Raw genomic sequence first — 25,697 nt, forward strand, 5'->3', positions numbered from 1 at the left:
CATGCTAATTGTGTATGTCTAGGAGGTATTGTAGATTTCCACATCTGTTGATCATAATACAGATTTGTATTCTCTGTTTTAGGCATGCTTCTCACTTTGAAGGACACAGGAGTTCCAAAGTGTGCGCTTTCTGGTCCTCCACAGGTGGTAAGTAGAAACATCCTTCAGTGTATGCTTTTGTAATCTTCATCTGGGGTGTAACTGGGCAGAGCAGTGGCAGTTGTGATATACATAACGTATTTTATAAAACGCACATCTATGTATGCACATATTTACATCGGCTTCAGAGTAGGTGTAAACTTGTTTCCATTAGGTAGCTTCCTGCTATTCCAGAACCTGTGGGGGAGTTGTCCATCAACCAGCAGGTAGAGAGAGACAACTGAGCTGAGACATATCTCTTGGCATCCAGTCCAGCTCCTCTGTATTTTCTCTCTCCAGTAGTTGGATAGACACATTTTTTCAGCCTGTCTCTGGTGCCCCACAAATTTACTTCTTCCTTTCCTTCATCTTTCCCCCCTGTTTCCCATGGAGCTGTCCTTTTTCCAGCACAACAACCTAACAAAAAAAAAAAAAACCCCACCAGATGAGTGGGGGGTGTTTGAGAAGATTGGTAAATATGCTGGATCCTTGAGGGGAGGTGGGGAGAGATGCAGTACCAGGTGGAGGGGGAGATGCTTGTTCAAGTGCAAGAGGAAGGGGAAGAAGCTGGATGGAGCAGAGATGAGGACACAGAGGGCAGATACTGAATATGGGGGGGGGGGACTAGGGATAGGGACACAGAGGGGAGGTGCTGGACAGAGACATAAGAGAATGTCTGTGAACATCAAGAGAGAAGAAAAGTCAAATGCACAGAAGATAGATTGGGCTAGGGGGTATGGGTGGGGGGGGAATAGAGCAGAAGATGGATTGGGCTAGGGGGTATGGGTGGGGGGAATAGAGCAGAAGATGGATTGGGCTAGGGGGTATGAGTGGAGGGGAACAGAGCAGAAGATGGATGGGGCTAGGGAGTGTGGGGGGGGGGGGAGGGGAACAGAGTAGAAGATGGATGGAGCTATGAGGTGTATTGGAGGAACAGGATGGGATCTCCTGAAGGGGTTGAGTGAGGGTGGAAATGGGGTTAACAAGATGTGAAAGAGGCAATAGGGCATGGGGTAAGGGTAAGAGAAGATGGCCTTGAGGAAGGGGTGGAAGGAAGAGAGACAAGGATGTGATTTGACAGGGTGGTGAAGATGCTGTGGAGGGTAGATGAGAGCTAAGAGGTATAAATACAGGAAGGTGGAAAGGACGGAGATAGGAGACTGGTGAAGGAGAGAGGGGTGACAATATGAGTGTTGGAGAGGAATGAAAAGGGAGATGGGAGCAGTCAATAGGTAGATGAGAAGTGAAATGAAGGCTAAGGACTAGAGGGTTAGAGAAAGGGAGATAAACACAGAGAAAGTGTGTTGGGGGGGGGAGGGGGGTGGAAACAAATGCCAGGACATGTAGAGAAGGAAAAAGACCAGAGAAAAAAAGAAATGGAAAAGCTTTAGAGACTAACTCGAGGAAAGTGGAAGAGACTGGGACTAGCTCAATCAGAAAAATAAAGTGCTCAGACACAGGTAGAAAAGAGAGAAATTATTTTTATTATACTTTTTAAGGACCGAGATGTCTGCTTTGTGAAATTGGGGCAGAATGAAAAAAAGCACCAAAGGCTGTCAAGCATGGGATAGTGAAGAGTCCTTTACTGATGAACCCAACACAGGCTGTTTTTCTGTGTGAAACACTGCATTGGGGGTCAAACAAATTGGTCAAGGCTCTTGAAAAGTTCAAAATATAGTATCACAGCAATTGATGCTGTTTTGTGGCAGTATGCCTTTGATTCCTCTGTCATTTTGCTGAAAAGTTATGGTTCTCAACTGTGTTTGCTTCAGTACTATATTTTCAAGAACCTTGACCCATTTTGGACTCCTGAACCCAGGCGTTCCATGCCGAAACACGGTCCATGTCAGGTTCATCAGTAAAGGACTCTTGACTATCCCATGCTTGACTGCCCTTGGTGCTTTTTTGATTGTCTTCATGCTGTGTACTTTGACCCTCTCTTTTGCTACTGCTTTGTGAAACGTACAATCTATTTTGTGTTTTGCAGAGTACAGGAGAAAATTGTTTTTCTCTTTCATCCATATTTGCACTGCTTATAGAGTGTGGCTTTCTTGGGGGACTCCATTTGAGTTTTATCTTCATGTTTTTTTTGTGGTTTCCTGTTCTGTATTACATGAGGATCTGTCCATGTGTACATGTGCAACTGAGGTGAAGGATTCTGCTCACATGTAATCTGTAGGAATGTGTAACAGTCCAGCTTGTTCCTGTTTCCTAGTAGCAGGTATATTGGTGCTGTAGGGCCCTGTAATATTTATTGCACTGTCTTTTCATAGGTGAGTTTGGGCTGTTGTGTTAAATTTTCTGTATAGGTTTTGAGTATCTTTTTGCAGGGTTTTGTGTTATTTCATAAGTGCCTGGCCCTATTTGAAAGCAGGCTCTATCATGCAAAATAAAAATGCTGAATATCAGTGGTCAAGACAAACACCAGTGGTTTCAGGGGTGCCCTTTATATTTTGGGTGCCTTGGGGGATACCGCCTCAGGTATCAGATTATCTTGAGTCGCCCCTGGGGGTAAGTGCTAGCAGTGGAGGGTGCCTAAAGAACAAAAACGTTATGCCTGGGGGTGGGGGGTAAGCACTGCCTCTGGGGGGGGAGGAGGGGTAGAAAAAAGTGTTCCCTGGGTAGGGAGGGGAATCTGCTTGTGGATGGCCCCAGGAAAAAGTGCTGCCTGTTTAGGGTGGGGGGTGGTGGGCTGGTCCCCCCCCCCCCAGCCATGTGTCATGGTATGGGGAAGTTTTGGTAATGAGGAAGGGAGAAGGAGAAAATGGGTGGATGCTGGTGTCAGCCTAGGAAAGAAGAAAGGGAACATGCACTCTCCCCTTGCTAATTTATGTGGATATGAAAGGGGGGCATAAAGGGAGATCTCCCATGGTGCCGGCTCTTATTTCAGGTTAACCCCCCCCCCCCCCCCCACCAAAAAAAAAAAAAGAAAAAAAACACCCACTGGTTTGATATGTTGGCTTCATATTCAGTATTTTATTCTAGTGTGTGTTTATATGTATGAGATGTATATATGCTAATGTGCCAAAATTTAGCCTTAACCCCCCCCCCCCCACCCCAATGAAACAATCAAACTACAACCATGTGAAATCTGCATGCACTGCCTACATGCAAATTTATCTCGTGCATATTCATTGTTGGTATCCTGAAATCTTGACTGGGTTCAGAACCACTGATCTAGATGTTCAAATTTCAGCAGTACTTTGTTCCAGTTTTGCAAGTCTTTGCCTTGTGCAGCATGTGAGTTTTTTCCAATATGTGACCATCTGTGAGAGAAGCTGATTAGTCAAAATGAGGCTTAATGAATCCTGTTAGAGCAAATAATTTGTAATACAAGTCTCAACCCCATCCTTTTAGTGGAGGAGTGGCCTAGTGGTTAGGGTGGTGGACTTTGGTCCTGAGGAACTGAGTTCGATTCCCACTTCAGGCACAGGCAGCTCCTTGTGACTCTAGGCAAGTCACTTAACCCTCCATTGCCCCATGTAAGCCGCATTGAGCCTGCCATGAGTGGGAAAGCGCGGGGTACAAATGTAACAAAAAAAAAAAAAAAATTTTTTTTTTTTTTTGGGGGGGGGGGGGGGGAGTTAGAGAAGTTCTAGCATCTAACTTTTGCACACACATGACATGAAAAATCAGCTATTTCAATATTTTGAATCTGCTACTTTAGTCACTTTTTCCCAGAGGCTGTCACATATAACGACTTTAGCTCTGTTGTACTTGTCTCCAATTCAGATTATTTTAATTGTTCATTTGCAGGACTTCTATTATGTCAGTTATGGCAACTTTAATTGTAAAATTACTGCCAGTGTCATGTTGGAGACAGTTTATTGGAGCACATTGCCTGTTCAGTCTGTGTATGATCTTTCACATAGTACATAGTAAAATTTTATGGTGGTTGGCTCATCTGCCTTTGTTCCTTCTTGCACTGCAGTCATCCCAGTATTATGCTTTCCTGATTGAATGCCCCTACAATACATAGGGGCCCTTTACTAAGCCATGTAAATGCCTGTGAGCCCCCAACGTGCGCCAATTTGGAGTTGTGCCTGGCTACCGCGTGGCTCTTGGCGGTAATTTCATTTTTAGCACACGTACATCCGAAAAATAATTTTTTTTTATTTTCTGACAGGTGTCAGCGATGTGTGTCAAGTGGCATTTGATGTGCATAAGGTCATTACTGCCTGGTTAACGCATGAGACCTTACTGCTAAGTCAGTGGCTGGCGGTTAGGTCTCAGACCCACAATGGACATGCACCAATTTTTTATTTTGCCGCACATCCATTTTCGGCAAAAATGTAAAAAAAAAGCCTTTTTGTTTACAGGCGCACTGAACATTGGATCCTGCGCGCGCCCAAAAACCCATGCCTACACTACTGTAAGCCATTTTTCAGCACACCTTAGTAAAAGGACCCCATAGAAAATAAGGTGTTTCCTTGTCATCAAGCAGATGAAGCCATTACGTATGGGTTATGTCCATCAACCAGCAGGGAGATAGAGAGCACTCAAACTTTCACAGTGCCCTCTTGTCCAGCTAGCTCCACTGCCTCTTCAGTATCTCTATCTCCCTTAGCAGGGTGGCTGCAGCTTGTTCGAGCTCCAGAAAAATCTGCCGGGAGGTGGTTCCTGGGCTTGCCAGTTGTTAACCGGGGTGTTGGAGGCTATAGCAGCTTCACTTTAAAGGCACATAGGTTAGCCCTTTCCCTGCCTTACCCATACCTCTGTGGATGTGGACATATTGCCTTGCTTTTCCCTGTCCTTACCCACCAACAAGTGGATGCAGGCATATAGGTTCGCCCTTTCCCTGCCTTTCCCACTCATCTGAGCCTCCGGATTCTTCAATACCTCTGCTTTCCTCACAGCTTTAAAAAAAAAAAAAAAGTCGCGTCGCGTTTTTAAACGCAGAGCCGCTGGAACAGAGGTTTTTGACCTGATTTTCAGCAGGATCGCAGTTGTACACTAGATCCTTTGAGGTAAGAGTGTTTTCCAACTCCTCCGGGGTGGGCCGGCGATCGGGGCGATTTTGGCGCGAAACCGCCATTTTGGATTTTTACCGCCGTTTTTCGGCGATGGCTTGCGGACAATGTAAAGCGCTGTTCCACTTGTGGCAAGCGCAAATCAGCAGCAGGGCTCTGTAAATCGTGCTGTATTGGCGTAGGAGCCGGCCCGAGCATGGCGAGCGATGTTTCTTTCCCCGCTCTGAGCTGGCAGCGGGCGCCATTTTGCTTACACCGCATGGCGCGGCCTCCGTGGACACGGAGAGACCTGAGCCGGGGGGGGGGGCACCTCGAGATGAGGTTATTTCAGGAGTGGCTAGCACCGGACAGGATTTGGGTGCCCAGGGTGAGATTTTCTCCCCGGATTTTGTGCTTTTGCTGCATAAAGCATACATGATGAAAAGAGCCCTTCCTCGAGGGTCGCCTGAGGCTCCTCTGATTGCCCCCCCCGATGGATTCTGGCCTGGGACTGCCCAGTGAGGCTTTTTTCCCGGTATGCTTGGCCTAAAGATAAGCGCAGAAGGGTTAATTTTCCTTCAGATTGTGGTGCACCTTCCCCCCCCCCCCCCCCCCCCCCCCCACCCCGTGGTCGGGGTGTGAGGATTCGGAGAACTCTGACAGACGTTCTTGGTCTGAGGAACCAGAGTCAGGTGCGGATTTACCACAGGATCTGGATGATCCCTCCGCGGTGAGGATTTCCACCGTGATGAGCTGCCAGCGCTTATTTCAGATACCCTGCAGGCCCTCTCGATGAAGATCCTGACAGTGGCATGGCCTCCTCGGGTAATCCCAGGATGGCTAGTACCAAGAAAGCTGCTCGGGCCTTCCCTTTGCATGACTCCATCCTAGAGCTTGTTTCGGCTCAGTGGGCTGACCCCGAGGGACCTTTGAGAGTTTCCAGGGCTATGGGGCAGTTATACCCTCTGCGTGAGGGACATATGGCTCGTTTTCAAATGCCTACAGTGGATGCCCTAGTCACTGCGGTGACAGAGAACTACCCTCCCTGTTGAAGGAGGTGTTGCCCTGAAGGATGTTCAAGACCGTAGGCTGGAAACAGCGTTTGAAACGGTCCTTTGAAATTGCAGGTCTCACTGTTCGGGAGCGTCTGCATGCAGCTGTTATGCTGTGAGAGCCTGCCCTAGCTGGCTGCAACAGGCAGTGGCTCAGCCCGGAGATGGAGCGGAGACCTTCTTGGATGTGGCTCCGCGGATGGAGGTGGCCTTGTCCTTTCTGGCTGATGCCCTTTATGACCTTGTCAGAGCTTCGGCTAAACAATGGCAGTTAGCAGTGGCGGCTCGCCGTCGTCTGTGGCTACGACACTGGGCAGCGGACATGGCCTCTAAGCAAAGGTTGGTGAAGTTGCCTTTTCAAGGACTTCTCCTATTTGGTGAGAGTTAGAGAAAATTGTGAAAGGCCTGGGTGATCCAAAAACCCCAGCGCTTGCCCGAAGATAGGCAGAGGCCTTCCTCTAAGGGCCAGGCGGTCCACTCCTCGTACAGACCTCGCTTCCGTGAAGCTAGAAGGTACCGCCCGGGGCGTTCTGCTGGGTTCACTTTCACGTGCCCGTGGTCAGCAGAGGAACTCCTTTCGCTCGGACAAGCGTTCCGCAGCCGGTTGCTCAAGACCAGGAGTTCAGGGGCTCTCAATGATGGTGCGCCGGCCCTCTCCTCGATGCCTGTCATCGGAGGACGGCTTTCCCTCTTTGTCGAGGAGTGGGCCAAGATTTCCTCAGATCAGTGGGTTCTGGACCTGATCAGAGATGGATACAGAATAGAATTCAACGCCCAGTAAGAGACGTGTTTGTGGAGTCCCGATGCGGTTCTGCCGTCAAACGGGCGGCGGTGGAGGAACTTTACAAGGTCGATTCAGTTGGGGGCAGTGACCCTGGTGCCTCCCGCCGAGCAAGGCTGCGGCCGATACTCCATCTACTTTGTGGTGCCGCGAAAAGGTGGGTCCTTTCGCCCTATTCTGGACTTAAAAGAAGTGAACAAGTCCCTGAGAGTGCGGCATTTCCACATGGAATCCCTGCGCTCCGTCATTGCGGCGGTTCAGCTAGGAGAGTTTCTCACGTCTCTAGACCTGAAAGAAGCTTACTTGCACATACCGATTTGGCCCCCGCACCAGAAGTTTCTGAGGTTTGCGGTGTTGGGAAAACATTTCCAGTTCAGGGCCTTGCCTTTTGGCCTCGCCACAGCTCCCCGAACCTTTTCGAAGGTAATGGTGGTAGTAGCTGCTTTTCTCAGGCGAGAAGGTATCAGGGTTCACCCGTACCTAGACGACTGGCTCATCAGAGCAGACTCTGCATCAGAGAGCTTACAAGCTACAGCCAGAGTGGTCTCAGTACTGCAATCTCTAGGCTGGGTCGTCAATATGGCCAAAGTCACCTGTCCCCTTCACAATCTCTAGAGTTTTTGGGGGCCAGGTTCGACACAGTCTCGGGCTATGTGTTCCTACCCGAGCTAAGGCGGTGCAAGCTTCAGAATCAGGTCCGTCTGCTCCTGAGGATGCCCCGCCCGCGAGCTTGGGACATTGTCCAGCTGCTGGGATCGATGACGGACACGATGGAAGTGGTACCCTGGGCGAGAGTGCACCTGAGACCTCTACAGTATTCCCTACTCCGGAGATGGTCTCCTATTTCTCAGGATTACCAATGCAGACTTACTTGGCTCCCTGCGGCCGTCTCAGCATGGAGTGATGGCTCTCGGACAGCATGCTGCGGCGAGGAATGCCGCTGACGCTCCCGTTTGGTGCCTAGTGATAACAGATGCCAGCCTGAAGGGCTGGGGCGCACACTGCAAGGGGAAGCATGCCCAGGGTCTATGGACACCCGAGGAGTCGGAGTGGTCCATCAACCGCCTAGAGTTGAAAGCGGTGTTTCAGGCGCTTCTGGCCTTTCAAGTGACCCTGGAAGGATTGGCTGTCAGAGTGATGTCGGACAACACGACAACGGTGGCCTATATAAATCGACAAGGCGGAACAAGGTGCAGAGCACTAGCCGCGCAGGCCGAACTGATTTGCCACTGGGCCGAGCTGCATCTTCAGTGTCTGTCGGCAGCTCTATTGCAGGTCAGAGCAATGTGCAGGCCGATATCTGAGCAGGCATCAGATCGATCCAGCAGAATGGAATCTGGCAGACGAAGTATTCCTGCAGATCTGTGCCAAATGGGGCAAGCCCGTGATGGATCTAATGGCGACGTGCCAATACCAAAGTCCCGTGCTTCTTCAGCAGATGGAGAGATCCTTGCTCGGCGGGGTTGGATGCCTTGGCTCAGCCCTGGCCTCCGGGTCTACTTTGTGTTTTCCCCCATGGCCCTTGATAGGGCGCCTGCTCTTGAGGATTCGGCTGCACCCAGGAGAAGTGGTCCTCATCGCCCCGAATTGGCCAAGGAGACCTTGGTATGCAGACCTCCGACAGATTCTCCTGGAGGCTCCTCTGCCGTTACCTCTGGTACCGAACCTGTTAACTCAGGGACCAGTAGCCATGGAGGACGCCGGCCGCTTTGGTCTTACGGCATGGCTATTGAGAGGGCGCAATTGAGGGATAAAGGTTATTCCAATAGTTATTTCCACTCTCCTGCAAGCCCGCAAGCGGTCCACTTCCGTGGCTTATGCCAGGATTTGGTGCCTATTTGAGTCTTGGTGTGCTTCCAGAGCCATTGTTCCAATGCGGGCTCCTGTCTCGCCGATTCTGGACTTTTTGTAGGAAGGTGTACAAAAAGGCTTGGCCTATAATTCCCTGCGGGTGCAGGTGGCAGCGTTGGCCTCCCTTCGTGGTAAGGTGGAAGGCGTGTCTTTGGCTGCTCACCCAGATGTGGCACGGTTTCTTAGAGGGGTGCTTTGGCTCCGACCTCCAGTGCGAGCACCCTGTCCAGCTTGGAACCTGGGGCTAGTTTTGAAAACCCTGCAAGCATCTCCTTTTGAGCCGCTTCGGCGAGCATCGGAGAAAGACTTGACACTGAAGGCCGTTTTTCTGGTGGCCATTACCTCGGCGAGACGGGTGTCAGAGCTCCAGGCGCTGTCCTGTAGAGACCCATTTCTGCAATTTTCAGAGTCTGGAGTCACGGTTCGGACCGTGCCTTCCTTATGCCTAAGGTGGTTTCAGCCTTTCACTTAAACCAGCCTATTTTCTTGCCCTCTTTTTCAGAGGAAGAGTTTCCAGAATCTTTTGGGCAGCTGCACCTTTTGGATGTGCGCAGGACTCTGCTGCAGTATCTGCGAGTTACTAACTCTTTCAGGACTTCTGATCATCTGTTTGTTTTGCTATCCGGTTCTCACAGAGGGTCTCCAGCGTCTAAAGCCACTATTGCCCGCTGGCTCAAAGAAACGATCTTTTCAGCTTATCTGCTGGCCGGCAGGGTTCCGCCTGTAGCCTTTAAGGCACATTCTACTAGAGCGATTTCTTCCTCTTTGGCTGAAACTGGAGCACTCTCTCTTCAAGAGATATGCAGTGCAGCAACATGGGCTTCTAAGCTCTCCTTTGCCCGACATTACAGCTGGATGTGGCTGCCAGGAGGGATGCGCGTTTTGGTGCACAAGTGCTAGCGCGTGGTGTGGCTTGTTTCCCACCCTATCTAGGGATTGCTTTGCTACATCCCATACGTAATGGCTTCATCTGCTTGATGACAAGGAAGGGAAAATTAGGTTCTTACCTTGGTAATTTTCTTTCCTTTAGTCATAGCAGATGAAGCCATGAGCCCTCCCTGTATGATTGTCTGTATGCTGTGAATCTGTTTTTTCAGGTTCTGTTCTAATTTCCTGAAGTTCCTTCCTTGGGAGAAAGTTGGAAAACAATCTTCAGGATTCATGTTCAGTTTAAATTTAGGGAGGATGTGTTCATTCCCTCCAGGAGGCAGCGTGTGTTCCCCTCCAGTCTATAAATAGGAGGATGAGTTCATTCCCTCCAGTGTGTTGGAGGATGTGTGATTCCCTCCAGGAGGCGCCGTGTGTTCCCCTCCACTTATACAATAAGGAGGATGAGTTTTATTCCCTCCAGGAGGATGTGCATTCCCTCCTTTATGAGTTCATGCCCTTGTGATGGGCCATCGTTCGCTGTGAGGAAAGCTCTTGTGATTCCCATTGCGGTTTGCCATACTGCTTTGGAAGCTTCAAATACTGAAGAGGCAGGGAGCTAGCTGGCCAAGAGGGCACTGTGAAAGTTTGAGTGCTCTCTATCTCCCCTGCTGGTTGATGGACATAACCCATACGTAATGGCTTCATCTGCTAGACTAAAGGAAAGAAAATTACCAAGGTAGGTAACCTAATTTTTCCTTTGCCTTTTCTGGTCACCAGAATGCCTTTTTTTTATTTTTTTCCTTCCTTTGGAAGGAGGAATTTTTTTTTTTTTTTTTTTAATTTAGAAAACTGACCAAAGCTTGGCTCATTTCATGTGACTGATTTGTTTGACAGCCCATCTGAGGGGGAGCCATTGGGTAGGGGTAAGAAAAATAGGAAAATTTATGGTAATATTGATGTATTTTTAAACTGTATTTGCTTTGAGGTTTAGGAAGGCGTGTAATATCAAGTTATTTCATCCTATACCATGTGTGACCATAGTCCTTAAGAACTTAAAATGTCATTTGTTCTGTGAGCCCTGTCCTTTGCTTAAAACTAAGCAATCCATTGCATGTGACTTATGACTATATATTGGTTACCAGGTTCATTTTGTTTCCTCATAATTTTTTTAATTTTTCTTTTCCCACACTCCTAGCAAAAGTACCTGGATGCTATGAAAGTATTTTCTGGCCCATTACGTGAACTAGAACTAGGTAAGTTTCATGTTTTAATCACCTCTTCTCTCTCTACAGCCTTTGAAGACTAGTTGGCTGCCCCTTCTTTACCTAAAGATAAAAAGTAAATGGTAAGAAAGGGAGCAAACAGGGATAGGGTGGTGTTATAGCGGGGCACCACTTGTTGAGGGCTGTAAGGGTAGTTTGTCAGATGACTGGGTAAAATAGATGAGTAATGACAAAAAGCCATTTGGGTAGGGTTCTTAAAACTACATTGTAAAACCTCTGTAACATGGATGTTGAGATGCAAGATACTTTGACCATGTTACAGGTCAGGGCTACTCAATTTTGATCCTTGAGGTCCACAAACAGACCAGGGTTTCAGGATATCCACAATGAATATGCATTCCATATCGTCATGCTGATCAATCCATAGACTGGTGGGTTGTGTCCATCTACCAGCAGGTGGAGATAGCAATCCTTTTGCCTCCCTATATGTGGTCATGTGCTGCTGGAAACTCCCCAGTATGTTCTCTATCTCAGCAGGTGGTGGTCACACACAGCAGCAGCTCTGGCTAGGTCTCCAAGCCTAATTCTTGCGGGGGGTTTCAAAGCCTGAATCGCCTTTTTTTGGGCGTCCGTTTGGAGTCCGGTCAGTGTCCCGGTTCTTCCTTTGGTTGCGGCGTTTTTTCCCGCCATAAGCGCCCATCCCCCGCTGCTCGCCCCCTCCGTTTTGGCCGGCCACTCTGCTCGGACGGCTTCTTCTTGGGCCGCCCTGGAGGTGGGAGACGGTAATGCTATGGTCGCCCTTGATTCGGGTGATGGCAAGGAAAGCGGCAAAACTAAGCGCCGTTCTTCCCGCGCGGCTCCTTCTCGGAGTTTCGCGCCGGACGCCATTTTGGATGCACAGCATGTTTCTCCCCCGCTCTTGCGAGCGCCGGTTGAGGGTGCATCTAGGGCCGTGGCCCAGGCTGCAGAAGTGCACAGTCTGGGGGGTTTCTCCCCTGAGTTCATTTTGCTGCTGCATCAGGCTTTTCTTATGCAAAATGCTGCCCCTGCTCCCCTGTCTGATAAAGGGGTTGAGGCATCTGGAAGCAAAAGCCCTCGGGTAGATTTCCAGGCCCTAGAGGACTCTGTCTCCTCTGATGTAGATGAGGGTAGTGTATCTGAGTTCTCCCAACGGTCCTTTGGGGATTCCTTGATGGATTCCCGCTCGGATGGAGCGGATGACCCCTCTGCAGCGCGGATCTTTCGCTCAGAGGATTTGCACAACCTGTTAGTGCAGGCCATGAGCATTTTGAAGATTTCCTCTCCGGAGGACGTCTCTCCCCCAGCCTCTGCTGGCTCTGCCATTATGCTGGGGACGAAGCGCCCGCCTAGAACCTTCCACGTGCATGAAGCCATGCACACCTTGATTTCGGCTCAATGGGATTTCCCAGAAGCGTGCCTTAAAGTGGCTAGGGCTATGTCCCGCCTCTATCCTTTGCCTGAAGGTGAATGGGAGGCCTTTCTTGGGCCTACCGTGGATTCTTTAATCACTGCGGTGACTAAGAAAACGGCGTTGCCGGTGGAAGGTGGCATGGCCCTAAAGGACGCCCAAGACAGAAGATTGGAGGCGGCTTTAAAGTCGTCCTTCGAGGCGGCTGCTTTAAGTTTGCAGGCCTCAGTTTGCGGCTCCTATGTGGCCAGGGCGTGCCTGACTATTATGCAGCGGGCTTCCCCCTCGGATCCTTCCTTGAGGGCTGATTGGCCGGCCCTGGAATCGGGCTTGGCTTACTTGGCAGACTTGCTGTATGATGTCTTGAGAGCCTCGGTCTGAGGAAGAAGGGCTTCTCAGACAAGGTCATCGCCACTATGCTTAGAGCGAGGAAGCGCTCTACTTCTACTGCTTACGCCAGGGTTTGGCGTACCTTTGCATCGTGGTGTGAGGCAGGCTCTCTTTCTCCCTTCACTGCTCCAATTTCTTCAGTGTTGGCGTTCCTGCAAGAAGGTCTGGAGAAAGGCCTTTCGCTCAGTTCCCTTAAAGTCCAGGTAGCGGCTCTGGCTTGCTTCAGGGGTCGCCTGAAGGGTGCGTCCCTGGCCTCACAGCCAGATGTGGTGCACTTTCTCAAGGGAGTTAATCACCTACGCCCTCCTGTGCACTCGGTGGTGCCTGCGTGGAATCTCAATCTAGTGCTAAGAGCCTTGCAGAAGCCGCCTTTTGAACCCTTGTCGAGGGCATCTCTGAAAGACCTGACATTGAAAGCGGTCTTTTTGGTGGCTATCACTTCAGCCAGACGAGTTTCCGAGCTCCAGGCGCTATCATGTCGAGAGCCCTTCCTGCAGTTCACTGAGGCAGGAGTGTCTATTTGCACAGTGCCTTCCTTCCTGCCCAAGATTTTCTCGTTTCCATGTGAATCAGCAGCTCTGTCTACCCTCCTTTCGTAGGGAGGACTACCCAGAGGAGTACTCTGTTCTCAAATATCTAGATGTGAGACGAGTCATCATCAGATACTTGGAAGTGACCAATGATTTCCGGAAGTCGGATCATCTGTTTGTGCTGTTCGCAGGTCCTCGTAAGGGTCTGCAGGAATCCAAGCCAACAGTGGCACGAGGGGTCAAGGAAACCATTGCAGCGGCTTATGCGGCCGCGGGGAAGGTGCCGCCTATCCGGCTGAAGGCTCACTCCACTAGAGCACAGGCGGCCTTGATGGCAGAGGCCGGGTCCGTCTCCTTGAAAGAGATTTGTAGGGCGGCAACTTGGGCTTCGCCTCATACCTTCTCCAGTCATTACCGCTTGACTGTGGCTGCTCGGGCGGAGGCCCGGTTTGGAGCTTCAGTGTTGCGGTCAGGGATTTCTATGTCCCGCCCTGGGTGAGTACTGCTCGGTACATCCCACCAGTCTATGGATTGATCAGCATGATGATATGGAAGGTAAAATTATGTATCATACCTGATTTGCATGCATTGCTTCCAAATGTCTGTCTTGGTTATTTGTTATGAATATACTGAAAACTTGACTGGCTGGGGAGCCCCCAGGACAGGTTTGGGAATCACTGTTAATGCAGAGTCCATTGAGGCCATGTCCACAGACTCCATTGACATACCCTTTATACACAAGTCTGTAGTTGGACTAGATCCAGCCAGGATCACCCAGCATTTCTGGTCCTGGCTACCAACCAGCATAACCAGTGAATGTATATTCACAGTGGTAGGGGTTATTGATGATACATCATTGTCAACTAGCATTAGACTCGGTGGCAAAGTTGACAAACCCATTTTGTTGCACTGAATGATTATAACCTACACAGAATGGAAGGTTCAGCTCTCTGCCTGATTGGGCAGACTGAATGGACCATGCAGGTCTTTGCTGTCATTTGCTATGTTACTGTGTGTTACCTCTGCTTTGTTTTCCTCAATATCTGTATAACTGGGACGAGGGTGGAATGCATGGCCAGACTTTGCCTTCAGCGTCTTGAGGTTTTGCCTGGGGATTTATGAGACCATTACAGGAGTCTGTAGAACACAAGTCTTTTTTTTTTTTTTTTTTCCCCTTTTCATGCTAATATAATCCATGCTATAGCGGTGGCCATGGGGATGGCAGTAGTAGCATCAGCAGCTGCAGGGGTTGGAAGAAGCAGTAGCTGTATGGTGGGATTGTAGATGGCTGCACAGACTGGAAGCAGTTGTGGGAATGAAACTAACAAAGGTGACTGGGTGTATGATCAGAGGCAGCCATGGAGACTGTAAGAAGGAGCACTGGGAAAAATAGTGCAGTATAGCTAAATGAGGAGAGGGAGATATTAAAAGGTGGGGGGAGGGAGAAAAAGGCCGACTAGTGCGGACTGGCAGAAGGAGACAGTCTGGCTAGGGGGTATTAAGACTTTCCCTTCCCAGCTAGTCCACACCAGAGACTGGAGGGCAGGAGGGAATAGACTGTTGGGACCCATAGACAATGGAGAGAGAAAAAGAGAGAGACAGACTGGTTGGGATTGTTTAGGAGGGGGAGGGAAAAGAGGGGGAGAGGCTGGTGGAGATAAGGAAGAGGAGTAAACAGGGGCCTAGTAGGGACAAGCTTAGTGCTGAGGAGATAGGTAGCTAGAAAAGAGGAATGGGGATTAACTAGGTGTCCCTGAACTTTATGAATGTTAAGTACTCCTTACAGCTGAAAAGATTGGGACCCTCTGTTTTTAACACAGGTCTGTGGGATAACTATATTTCCGCAGCGACCCTCCAGACCGGTCAAGACGCGTGGGTTATGTCCTCCTACCAGCAGAGGGAGACTGAGAAAACACTAAGCTTTTGAAGCCTGTATATATAACCTGTGCAGAACCTCCACTAGCCAGTATTTTCTCAGTCTCAGCAGAGGTAGCAGTTGACAGCCTGTGCAGTCTCCAATAATCTGGTGAGGTAGTTTGTCATTGGGTCGTAGGATTTTTTTCCTTCCAAACTTTATTCTGTTGCAGTACCCTGTACGTGTGTGTAAAAAAAAAAAAAAAAAAAAAGTGCTTTGTGGCCCTGGGTCTGGTGGGGCCCAGTTTTTCCCCCTGGGGTGTTACACCTATGTTTGGGTCCCTCCCCCTGTGCTGCTCTCTATTTCTGTTTGCTTGGCAGTTTTGTGCCTCGGCTGCTTTCTCAGTATTGTAGCCTTGAGTGCCTTACAATTTCCAGATGCCAGAATTAGAGTATTGTGCCTTTAAGGTCAGTTATTCTATTTCATTTTGCTTGCCAGCTTTGTGCCTCGGCTGCTTTCTCAGTATTGTAGCCTTGAGTGCCTTACAATTTCCAGCTGCCAGAGTTGGAGTACTGTGCCTTTAAGGGCATTTATTTATTTTCAGCGGACCGAACGGGGGTTTCGATTCCTTGCTGGAACGAGAGAGCAGCGCTTTCTTCAGTGCTTTTGCAGTGTGAGGGAGTTTTTGGTTTGGCGCGTTTGCGGAACAGCTTTTCCCTTCCCTCGTGGTTTATGGCGGCCCAGCTCCTCCGATGTCGCGCGTGCTCGTGGCGAGGGGTAGAGGCGCCGGGTGCTCAGTGTAGCTTTGCGGTGCACCTATAAAGGTGGCTGCGGCACCCCCCGACTTGACCGCGGAGGGATCGATGGTGTCGGGAGTCTCCGGGTCAGCGGGAGCGTAGGCAGGGCCGCTGTCAGCGGGAACAGTTTCGGCGGGAACAGCCGCCATCTTGAGTCTGACGCGGCCCGTGGAGCCAGCTGTTTTTGGGCCTGCGGCCTCCGTTTTTGGCACAAAAGGGCCTAATGACGGTCCAGGAATGGTGGGCTTTCCTCCAGATTTTGTCTGGACGCGGTATCAGGCCTGGAGATCGGGACCCCCCCCCCCTAATTGGAAGAGGGGGCTATTTCCGTCTTGGCTGAGAGACCACGGTTAGAGTGGTCAGAGGACAGGCAATGTTTTTCTCCTGTAGCTGCAGAAGCTGTGCTTAGTGATCTGGGGGAGTCAGATGGAATTGACGGCTCTCAGGAGCAGGATTGGTGGATTCCTGGAGAGGATCCTTCAATAGTGCGGATTTTCCATAGAGATGAGCTGTCAGAACTCATAGATCAGGTGTCGTCCACCCTTCAGTTTGGTCCTGAGGTGGCTTTGGGGGAAACTGTCCAGGATCCGTTGGTGAAGGGCATTCAGCGTCAGGCGTGATCCTTCCCTATGAACAAGGATCTCCGGGAGATGATTTGTCAGGAATGGGATTTGCCGTGTAAGGTGGCAAAGGCAATGGCGAGGCTTTATCCCCTCCCTCAGGACGATAGGGATTCCTTTAAGGCTCCCACGGTAGATGCAGTAGTGACGGCAGTAATTATAGCTACGGCTATCCCGGTTGATGGAGGAACGGCCCTCCGTGATCCTCAGGATAGGAAGTTGGGATCTTTTCTCAAGCGTAGTTTTGTTTTGTCGGCTCTAGCCCTGCAGGCCTCGGTTTGTGGGGGTCTGGTAGCTCGGGCATGTTTTCGTTGGGCCGAGAAGCTCCTGGATGATTCGGTAGATGTTGGTTCTTCTGGGGGTCAGGAGTTAGCCGACTTGGACATGGGTTCATCCTTTTTGTCTGAGGCTTTTATGATTTGTTGCCTACTTCAGACAAAAAATATGGCTATGGTTGTGGGTCTCTGCCACTTAAGGGAGCTATGCTCTTTGGAGAAGATTTGGACAAGTTAGTGTGAGGTCTTAGTGATACCAAGGTTCTATGGCTTCCAGATTTTCGGTTCAAGGCAGGGGCCAGAACTAGTTCCTCTCGGGGACGGTTTAGGGAGGCTCAGCGGTATAGGCCGGGCAGATCGAGTGGGACCTACCCCTAGCTGTGTGTTTGTCTGTCCAATTTAGATTGTGAGCTCTGTTGAGCAGGGACTGTCTTTTCATGTTAATTTGGACAGCGCTGTATAAGTCTAGTAGTGCTATAGAAATGTTTAATAGTAGTAGGACCTCTAGGGGTCGGTTTTTCCAGCGCGCACAGTTCTTTCGTGAGAATCGTCGCGGAGGGCGTGGCTTTTCCGTAGGAGGTTAGTATTCACGCCGCAATTCCCAATGAAGGTGTGCGGGCTCAGGCTCTGGTGCATGTTGGGGCTCGGCTGAGTCTGTTTTACCAGAGCTGGGCCCAAATCAGGTCAGATCAGTGGGTTCTCAAGGTGTTTCGAGGCGGATATGCGCTGTTCTCCCGAAGTGTTTCTGGAATCCCTCTGTCGGTCTTGGAGCAAGAGGGCAGCAGTGAGGGACACTCTGCGGTGGCTGCTCGCATTGGGAGCCGTGGTTCCTGTTCCTTCAGATCAGCAACGCTCAGGGTGCTATTTGATCTATTTTGTGGTCCACAAGAAAGAGGACACTTTTCGTCCCATTTTAGATCTCAAAAGGGTCAATGCGGCACTCAAGGTGCCCTCTTTCCGGATGGAGACGTTGCGGTCGGTCACTGGTGCGGTCCGGAAAGGAGAGTTTCTCACTTCCCTGGATTTGACGGAAGCTTATCTTCACTTTCCTTCGTGCAGCCTTTTGGTTCCAAGTTACAGGGTCCGATTTGTCGGTTCCTTGCAGAGAAGGCGCCGACGGCCCGTACTTATCGTCAGGTCCTGGGCCTGATGGCGGCGACCATAGAGGTAGTTCCGTGGGCCAGGGCGCACATGCGTCAGGTACAGTCAGCTCTGTTCAGTCGTTGGTCCCCTCTGTCGCAGGACTTGGAAATGTGTTGTCCGCTGTCGGTGGCCCCTCGTCTCAGTCTCCGCTGGTGGCTCAACCCGCGCAATTTGGGAACAGGAATGCCGTTGGAGTCCCCACAGGGGCTGGTAATGGTCACGGATGCCAGTCTGCAAGGTTGGGGGGCACATTGTCTCGGTCAGGTAGCTCAAGGCCGGTGGTCTCGGGCAGAAGCAGAGTGGTCCATCAATCGGCTGGAAACTCGGGCCATTCGGGTGGTGCTCCAGGCCTTGACGTCGGTGGTTCGCCACAAGGCAGTCCGAGTGCTCTGTGACAATGCCATGGCAGTAGCATATGTCAACCGTCAAGGGGGGACGAAGAGCCTTGGCGGCGCAGTTGAACTCATCTTCAGGCTCTCTTGGCAGCGCATGTGGCCGGGGTAGGTCACATAGATGCAGATTATCTCAGCAGGCACACTCTAGATCCCAGAGAGTGGTCTTTTCTTCGGTCAGTGTTCCAGTGAGTTGTGTCGGTCTGGGGACTTTCGGTGATCTTAGGGCAACGGCTCGCTATGCGCAAGTTCAGAGATTTTTTGTTTTTTCAGTCGCTGAAGAGACCCTTGAGCGGAGGGAATCGACGCTCTTCTGTTGCCTTGGCCTCTGGAGTGACTGTATGTGTTTCCTCCGTGGCTGTTAGTCGGTCGAGTAATATAGCGCATCGAACATCACTTCGGTCGGGTGATTCTGGTAGCTCCGGATTGGCAGCATCGACCATGGTACGGAGACCTGGTGCGGTTGGTAGGGGCGGCGGCCCTGCCTTTGTTGGGATCAGTTCTGTGTCAAAGCCCGATAATCATGCTGGATCCGGCTCGGTTTTCGCTTATGGCTTGGCTCTTGAGCGGCACAAGTTGAAGAAGAAGGGGCTTTCGTCCAGTGGCTTTGCTACGATGTTGAGTTGCCGTAGACGATCCACTTCCTTGGCGTATGTCCGGGTTTGGAGAATCTTTGAGCACTGGTGTGAAGACCATCGAGTTCGGCCGTTTCGCTCTTCGGTGGCGGAAGTTTTGGAATTTTTGCACGATGGTGTTGATAGGGGTCTGGCCTTGTCTACACTGAAGGTTCAGGTGGCAGCTTTGTCATGTTTTCGTGGGAAGCTTCAGTGAAAGTCCTTCGCGTCTGTGCCTGAGGTAGTGCGTTTTTTGAAGGGTGTTAAGTTGCTGCGTCCACCTCAGTGACGGATGGTGCCTCCGTGGGATTTGAAGCTAGTTTTGGATGCTTTGATCAGGCCTCCGTTTGTGCCGCTGGTATCGGCATCTTGTAAGGATTTATCTTTAAAGACGGTCTTGTTGGTGGCGATTACTTCAGCACGGAGTGTTTCAGAGCTTCAGGCTTTGTCTTGTAGGGAACCATTTTTGTCCTTTCTGAGGGAAAGGTTTCGTTGCGGACGGTGCTTTCCTTTTTTTTGCCCAAGGTGGTTTCCGAGTTCCATGTTAATCAGGTCATCTCTCTGCCAGTGTTGGGTGATATGGCTGGAGATTCGGAGCAGCGTGGTATTGCCAAGTTGGATGTCAGGAGAGTTTTGAGTTGTTATCTCTCTGGAACTCAGGACTTCAGAGCCTCTGACCGTTTGTTCGTTCTTCATGGTGGCCCAAAGAAGGGTGCAGCGGCTCCTAAGGTGACCATAGCACGGTGGTTGAAGGAGGCGGTTGCATCTGCTTACTTGGTGAAGGGTCCTGTGGTGCCTAGGGGCTGGTCTGCTCATTCCACTAGGGGAATGGCAGCCTCGTGGGCGGAGAATAGTATGATTTCTCTGTTAGATATTTGTTGGGCTGCGGTTTGGATTTCGTTGCATTCCTTTGTGAAGCATTATAGGATTCCTGTGCATGCAAAGGACGAGGTGCGCTTTGGGGCAGCAGTTTTGACCTCTGGCCTTAGTAGGTCCCTCCCGTAAGTTAGTTACTGCTCTGGTACGTCCCACGCGTCTTGACCGGTCTGGAGGGTCGCTGAGGAAGGTGAAATTAGATCTTACCTGCTAATTTTCTTTCCTCTAGACCCTCCAGACCGGTCAAGAGCCCGCCCTGTCTGTATTGGAGGCCAGGAGGTGTGTTTGTTGGATAATTCTTGGCTGCTGTAGATTGTTGTTTCTCTAATTGCAGACTGTTTATTTCTGTTTTGTGATAGGAGTCCGGGACAGGTGGGGCTCTTCTTTGATAGTCCACCTGTAGAAGCCCAACTGTTTTATCAAAGGCAAAGGAACATGTTTCCGTAAGAGCAAGCGGAAGATGTTTCTTGTTTTTGCAGTTTACTGTGACCACGTACAGGGTTGCTAGTTGTTGTTAGTGTTTTTTGTTTCTCTGCTTTGTCAGGGGTATACTGGCTAGTGGAGGTTCTGCACAGGTTATATATACAGGCTTCAAAAGCTTAGTGTTTTCTCAGTCTCCCTCTGCTGGTAGGAGGACATAACCCACGCGTCTTGACCGGTCTGGAGGGTCTAGAGGAAAGAAAATTAGCAGGTAAGATCTAATTTCACCTTATAATTCATGATATGCCTAATCTTTTTCTTTTTGGCAGCTGTACGACCTTTTTCTGATTCAGAGTATACAGATGACACCATGACTGTCTATCAGGTGCCCATATTTGGTAAGTTCCAGGTATATGATCAATTTTATAGTTTTGGAGGTGGGGGAGGAATCTGAACAGATTTGTAGACACTATTCTACAGCTAGTAGCTACTGAGATTTCAGCATTTGCTGTAGGGCAAGGAGTTTCTTTTCCATGCTACTTTTCTATGCCTCTTGTCACACTACAGGTCATCTATGAACATTTATCACATTACATAATGAGATTTGAGACTGTCTTGGAAAATGTTCTGTTGTCTTTCTCTTGCTTTTTAAAATGTTACTTTCCTTGTCATAAACAGCAGATGAATCCATTAACTGATGGGTTGTATCCACCTACCAGCAGGTGGAGATATAGAACACTGAAAGCACATGGTGTTTCAGGATGCCCAACTCTCTCTGCCTCCAGTATATCTCTATCTCCCAGCAGGTGTGGACGTCGCTTCTCAGCTCCTGGATTTCTGCCTGGGGTGGCTCCTGTGCTTTGCCAGTAGAGTAGGGGGTGTTGTGGCTGGTGGTGCCCACTTTAAAGGCATACTTGGTTTTCCCTCTCCCTGCCTTACCCCATTCCCCCTCCTCCCGGAGTTCCTTTGTGACTGCCTGTAACTTTCCTTACAAAAAAAAAAAAAAAAAAACTGAGCTCCTGGTTCGGTGCAGCTTGACCGCAGCTCGTTTGACTCGGTCTCCTGAGGTGAGAGTGGTGCCCAGCTCCTCCAGGGAGGTTCCCGCTGACAGCGCTCTGTGCGGGGTAAATTTTTGTGCGAAGGCGCCATTTTGTTTTATTTATTTGATGGCTGCTGAAGGGGTTAAGCGCTGCTCCCACTGTGGGAAACGCAGATCATGGTGGGCGGTGATTCTTCCCACCCGCCAGAGTTGGCAGCGGCCGCCATCTTGGAGGCGCCGCGTGACTCGACCCTCGCGGTTGCGGAGGGGTCTGAGTGCAGGGGGACGCCTCGTTTCAAGGTTTCTAGAGGAGCTTTTGCCTCCGCTTCCCCCAATGTGGGGGCGGATGTACAGGGTGAGTTTTTCTCCCCTGAATTTGTGCTGCTGATGCATAAGACTTTTATGTTAAAAAGAGCACTGCCTGAGGCTCCTGACAATTCCTGTCTGACTGGGTTGCCTCCGGTTCTTGATAGCCCAGCATCTGCTGGAGACTTTATTTTACCCCCGAGCTTTTGGCTGACGCTAAGCGTAGACGAGTGAATATCTCATCTGAGGGGGGACTCTTCACTCTGTTCTCCCCCGTGGTCTAGTTTCGGGGAGTCTGAGGGGTCTGGCAGGCCCTCACGGACTGATGATCCAGATGAGGGTGGTTGCTTGCCACAGGAGTTGGATGACCCTAAAGCGGTTCGGCTTTTCCACCGTGACAAACTGCCAGCTCTCATTTCTGATGCCTTACAGACCCTTTGATTTGACGATCCTGACGAGGGCGCTGCCTCTTCTATTAATCCTAGGATGGCTAGCACTAAGAAGCTTTCTCTGGCTTTTCCCATGCATTCTTCCATCCATGAGCTTATTTCAGCTTATTGGTCTGACCCTGAGGGTCCCTTGAAAGTGGCCAGGGCTATGTGTCACCTTTATCCCCTGAGGGAAAGTCAGTTGACCCTCTTTGGGATATCTAAAGTGGATGCTTTAGTCACAGCTGTGACTAAAAGGCCTACTCTCCCGGTGGAGGGAGGGGTCGCTTCGAAAGGTATGCAGTACCGCCGGCTGGAATCCGCGCTGAAGCGGTCCTTTGATATCTCGGGCCTTTCCTTATGGGCGGCTATTTGCAGTTCCTATGCAGCCCGGGCCTGCCTTCCCTGGTTGCAACAGGCGATTGAGCAGCCCGCCAACAGAGTGGGGTCCCTCGCTGAGGTTGGCCCGTGTATTTAGTCTGCCCTGTCTTTTTTGGCTGATGCCTTTTATGATCTGGTCAGAGCTTCGGCTAAGCATCATCTGTGGCGGTTGCTGCCCACCGCCTTCTTTGGCTCTGGCATTGGGTGGCTGACATGGCCTCTAAACAAAGGCTGGTGAGGTTACCATGTAGGGGCCTTCTTTTGTTTGGGGAGGATTTGGAGAAGATTGTTAAAGACCTAGGGGACTGTACATCCCAATGGTTGCCTGAGGATGGGCCGAGGCCTTCTTCCAAAAGTCCTTCTTTTCCCTCCTCTTCCAGGCCACGTTTTTGCGAAGCTCGCAGGTATCGCCCAGGGCGCTCTACGGGGTTTGGTCAACTTACCCGTTTCCAGGAGAGGAACTCCTTTCGTTTGGACAAATGTGCGGCGAGTGGATCAAGATTACTTTTGGATCAGTGGGTCCTACACCTGATCAGAGAAGGTTACCGGCTAGAAGTTGCTGTTCCAGTAGGAGACGCGTTTTTGGGAGTCCCGATGTGGCACTGCCGTCAAACAGGCGGCAGTATATGAGACCTTGCAGGTGTTGCTGAAGCTCGGAGCGGTGGTTCTGGTTCCTCCCTCCGAATGCGGCTGCGGTCGCTACTCCATCTATTTTGTGGTGCCTCGAAAAGGCGGGTTGTTCAGACCTATCCTCGACTTGCGCAGAGTCAACGAGGCCTTAGGAAAGTGACACTTCCGTGCGGAAATCCTGCGCTCCGTCATTGCCGCGGTACAGCCAGGAGAGTTTCTCATGTCTCTGGACCTCAAGGCAGCGTACTTTCATATTCTCATGTGGCTGCTGCATCAGCGGTTTCTCCGCGTTTGCGGTATTGAGCCAACATTTCCAGTTTCGTGCCTTGCCGTTCGGCCTGGCGACTGCCCCTCGGATTTTTTCCAAAGTCATGGTGGTAGTGGCTGCCTTTCTTAGGCGAGAGGATATCAAAGTTCTCCCTTATCTCGACGACTGGCTCATCAGAGCGGATTCGGCAGACGAGAGTAGACTTGCCACAGCTGGAGTTATTACAATTCTTCAGACTCTGGGCTGGGTAGTCAATATGCCCAAAAGTCACCTGACCCCCTCTGTCTCTCGAGTATTTGGGGGTCTGGTTCGACATGGCTTCGGGGTTCATTTTTCTTCCTGACAGCAAGCAGCTCAAGCTTCAGAATCGGGTCCGCCTGCTCCTGCAGATGCCTCGCCCTTAAGCTTGGGACTTTGTTCAGCTCCTGGGATCGATGACGGCCACCATAGAGGTGGTTCCTTGTGCGAGAGCTCACATGAGACCGCTGCAGCTTGCTCTGCTTCAGCAATGGTCTCCGATTTCCCAGGAATACCAACGCAAACTACAGTGGCTTCCTGCGGCCCAGTGCAGTATGGATTGGTGTGTTTCCGAAAGCAGGCTGTGGCAGGGGATGCCACTGGCTCTTCCTTTTTGGTGTCTGGTGATAACGGATGCCAGCCTTTCGGGCTGGGGAACTCATTGTCGGGAACACTATGCTCAGGGTCTGTGGTCCACCGTGGAAGCGGGATGGTCCATCAATCACTTGGAACTGAGAGCGATATTTCAGGCTCTTCTGGCCTTCCACAGGACGCTGAAGGGTCTTCCTGTCCGAGTTCTGTCGGACAACACGACAGCAGTGGCCTACATCAGTCGCCAGGGTGGCACTCTGTGCAGGGCCCTGGCTGCGGATTCGTCTCAGATCTGCGACTGGGCCAAGCGCCACCTAGAGCTGCTGTCTGCGGCTCACATAGCCGGTCAGAGCAACATGCAAGCCGATTTCCTCAGCAGACATCAAATCGACCCAGCGGAATGGGAACCGGCAGACAGTTTTTCTTCAGATTTGTGCCAAATGGGGGACTCCAGGCTTGGATCTCTTGGCGGCCAAAGTCCCTCGCTTTTTCAGCAGAAGGAGAGATCCTCGCTCGGCGAGGTTGGATGCTCTGGCTCAACCTTGGCCCTCGGGCCTCCTGTATGTGTTCCCTCCTTGGCCCTTGATAGGGCGAGTTCTACTTCGGATTCGTCTGCACCGAGGATTGGTGATTCTCATCGCCCTGGATTGGCCAAGGCGTCTGTGGTACGTGGATCTCCGTTGGATGCTGGTGGACGCGCCTCTTTCTTTGCCTCGGGGTCCGGCCTGGCTCTTGAGAGGGAGCAGTTGAGGGACAAGGGCTATTCTAATAAGGTTATTGCCACGCTCTTGCAGGCTCGCATGCGGTCTACCTCTGCAACTTATGCTCGGATCTGGTGCACTTTTGAGGCGTGGTGTACGCCAAAGTCTATCTCACTGACTCTGGCGACAGTCTCGCTCTTGCTGGACTTTTTGCAGCATGGGCTACAAAAGGGCCTGGCCTACAATTCCCTTCGACTACAAGTGGCAGCGTTGGCCTGCTTCCGGGGGAAAGTTTCCGGATTGTCCCTTGCTGCTCATCTGGATATTCTCCGTTTTCTCAGAGGGGCGCTTCATCTCCGTCGTCCTTTTGCGGTCGCCTTGTCCAGCTTGGAACCTGGGGCTCGTGTTGAAGGCGCTCCAGCGATCTCCGTTTGAGCCTCTTAAATGGGCTTCTGAGAAGGTTGTGTGACTCAGGATAGTTTTTTTTTTTTTTTTTTTTAAGTAGCAATGACGTCGGCTCAAAAAGTGTCTGAGCTTCAGGCTCTTTCCTGTCGGGATCCTTTTCTGCAGTTCTCGGAATCTGGGGTCACTGTTCGTACAGTGCCTTCTTTTCTGCCTAAGGTGGTTTCAGCTTTTCTCCTCAACCAGCCCATCTTTCTTCCTTCCTTCTCTATGGAGGAGTTTCCGGACTCCTTTGGGCAATTGCGCCTTTTGGATGTCCGCAGGGCTATGTGGCAGTATCTGCAGATGTCAAATGAGTTAGGAATTCTGATCATTTATTTGTTCTGTTGGCAGGTCCCCGACGGGGGTTTACAGCGTCTAAGGCCACTATAGTCTGATGGCTTAAGGAACTCATTCTTTCGGCTTATCTGCTTTCAGGGCGGTCGCCGCCTGAAGCGTTTAAAGCGCACTCTACGAGGGCAATGTCCTCTTCGTGGGCTGAAACGGGTGTTTTTTTTTTTCTTCAGGAGATCTGTCGTGCTGCTACCTGGGCTGCTCAGCTCTCTTTTGTGCGGCATTACAGGCTGGATGTGGCACCGCGGCAGGATGCGCATTTTGGAGCGCAAGTGGGAACCCTACTTACGGAGTGCTTTGGTACATCCCATCAGTTAATGGATTCATCTGCTGTT

General features: G+C 50.7%; 1 protein-coding gene across 1 annotated transcript in view; it reads left to right on the plus strand.

The window, feature by feature from the left end:
• The window catches only part of ELAC2 (elaC ribonuclease Z 2), a 146,847-nt gene that overhangs the window by 32,154 nt on the left and 88,996 nt on the right, over window positions 1-25,697 (plus strand). The window contains exons 4-6 of the mRNA XM_030208002.1: window positions 83-147; window positions 10,837-10,894; window positions 20,535-20,603. Of these exons, the coding sequence (XP_030063862.1) occupies window positions 83-147; window positions 10,837-10,894; window positions 20,535-20,603 (192 nt within the window). The remainder of the gene's footprint in view (window positions 1-82; window positions 148-10,836; window positions 10,895-20,534; window positions 20,604-25,697) is intronic.

Source organism: Microcaecilia unicolor, chromosome 6, assembly GCF_901765095.1.
Source record: "Microcaecilia unicolor chromosome 6, aMicUni1.1, whole genome shotgun sequence".
In the NCBI taxonomy this organism is placed as follows: Eukaryota; Metazoa; Chordata; class Amphibia; order Gymnophiona; family Siphonopidae; genus Microcaecilia; species Microcaecilia unicolor.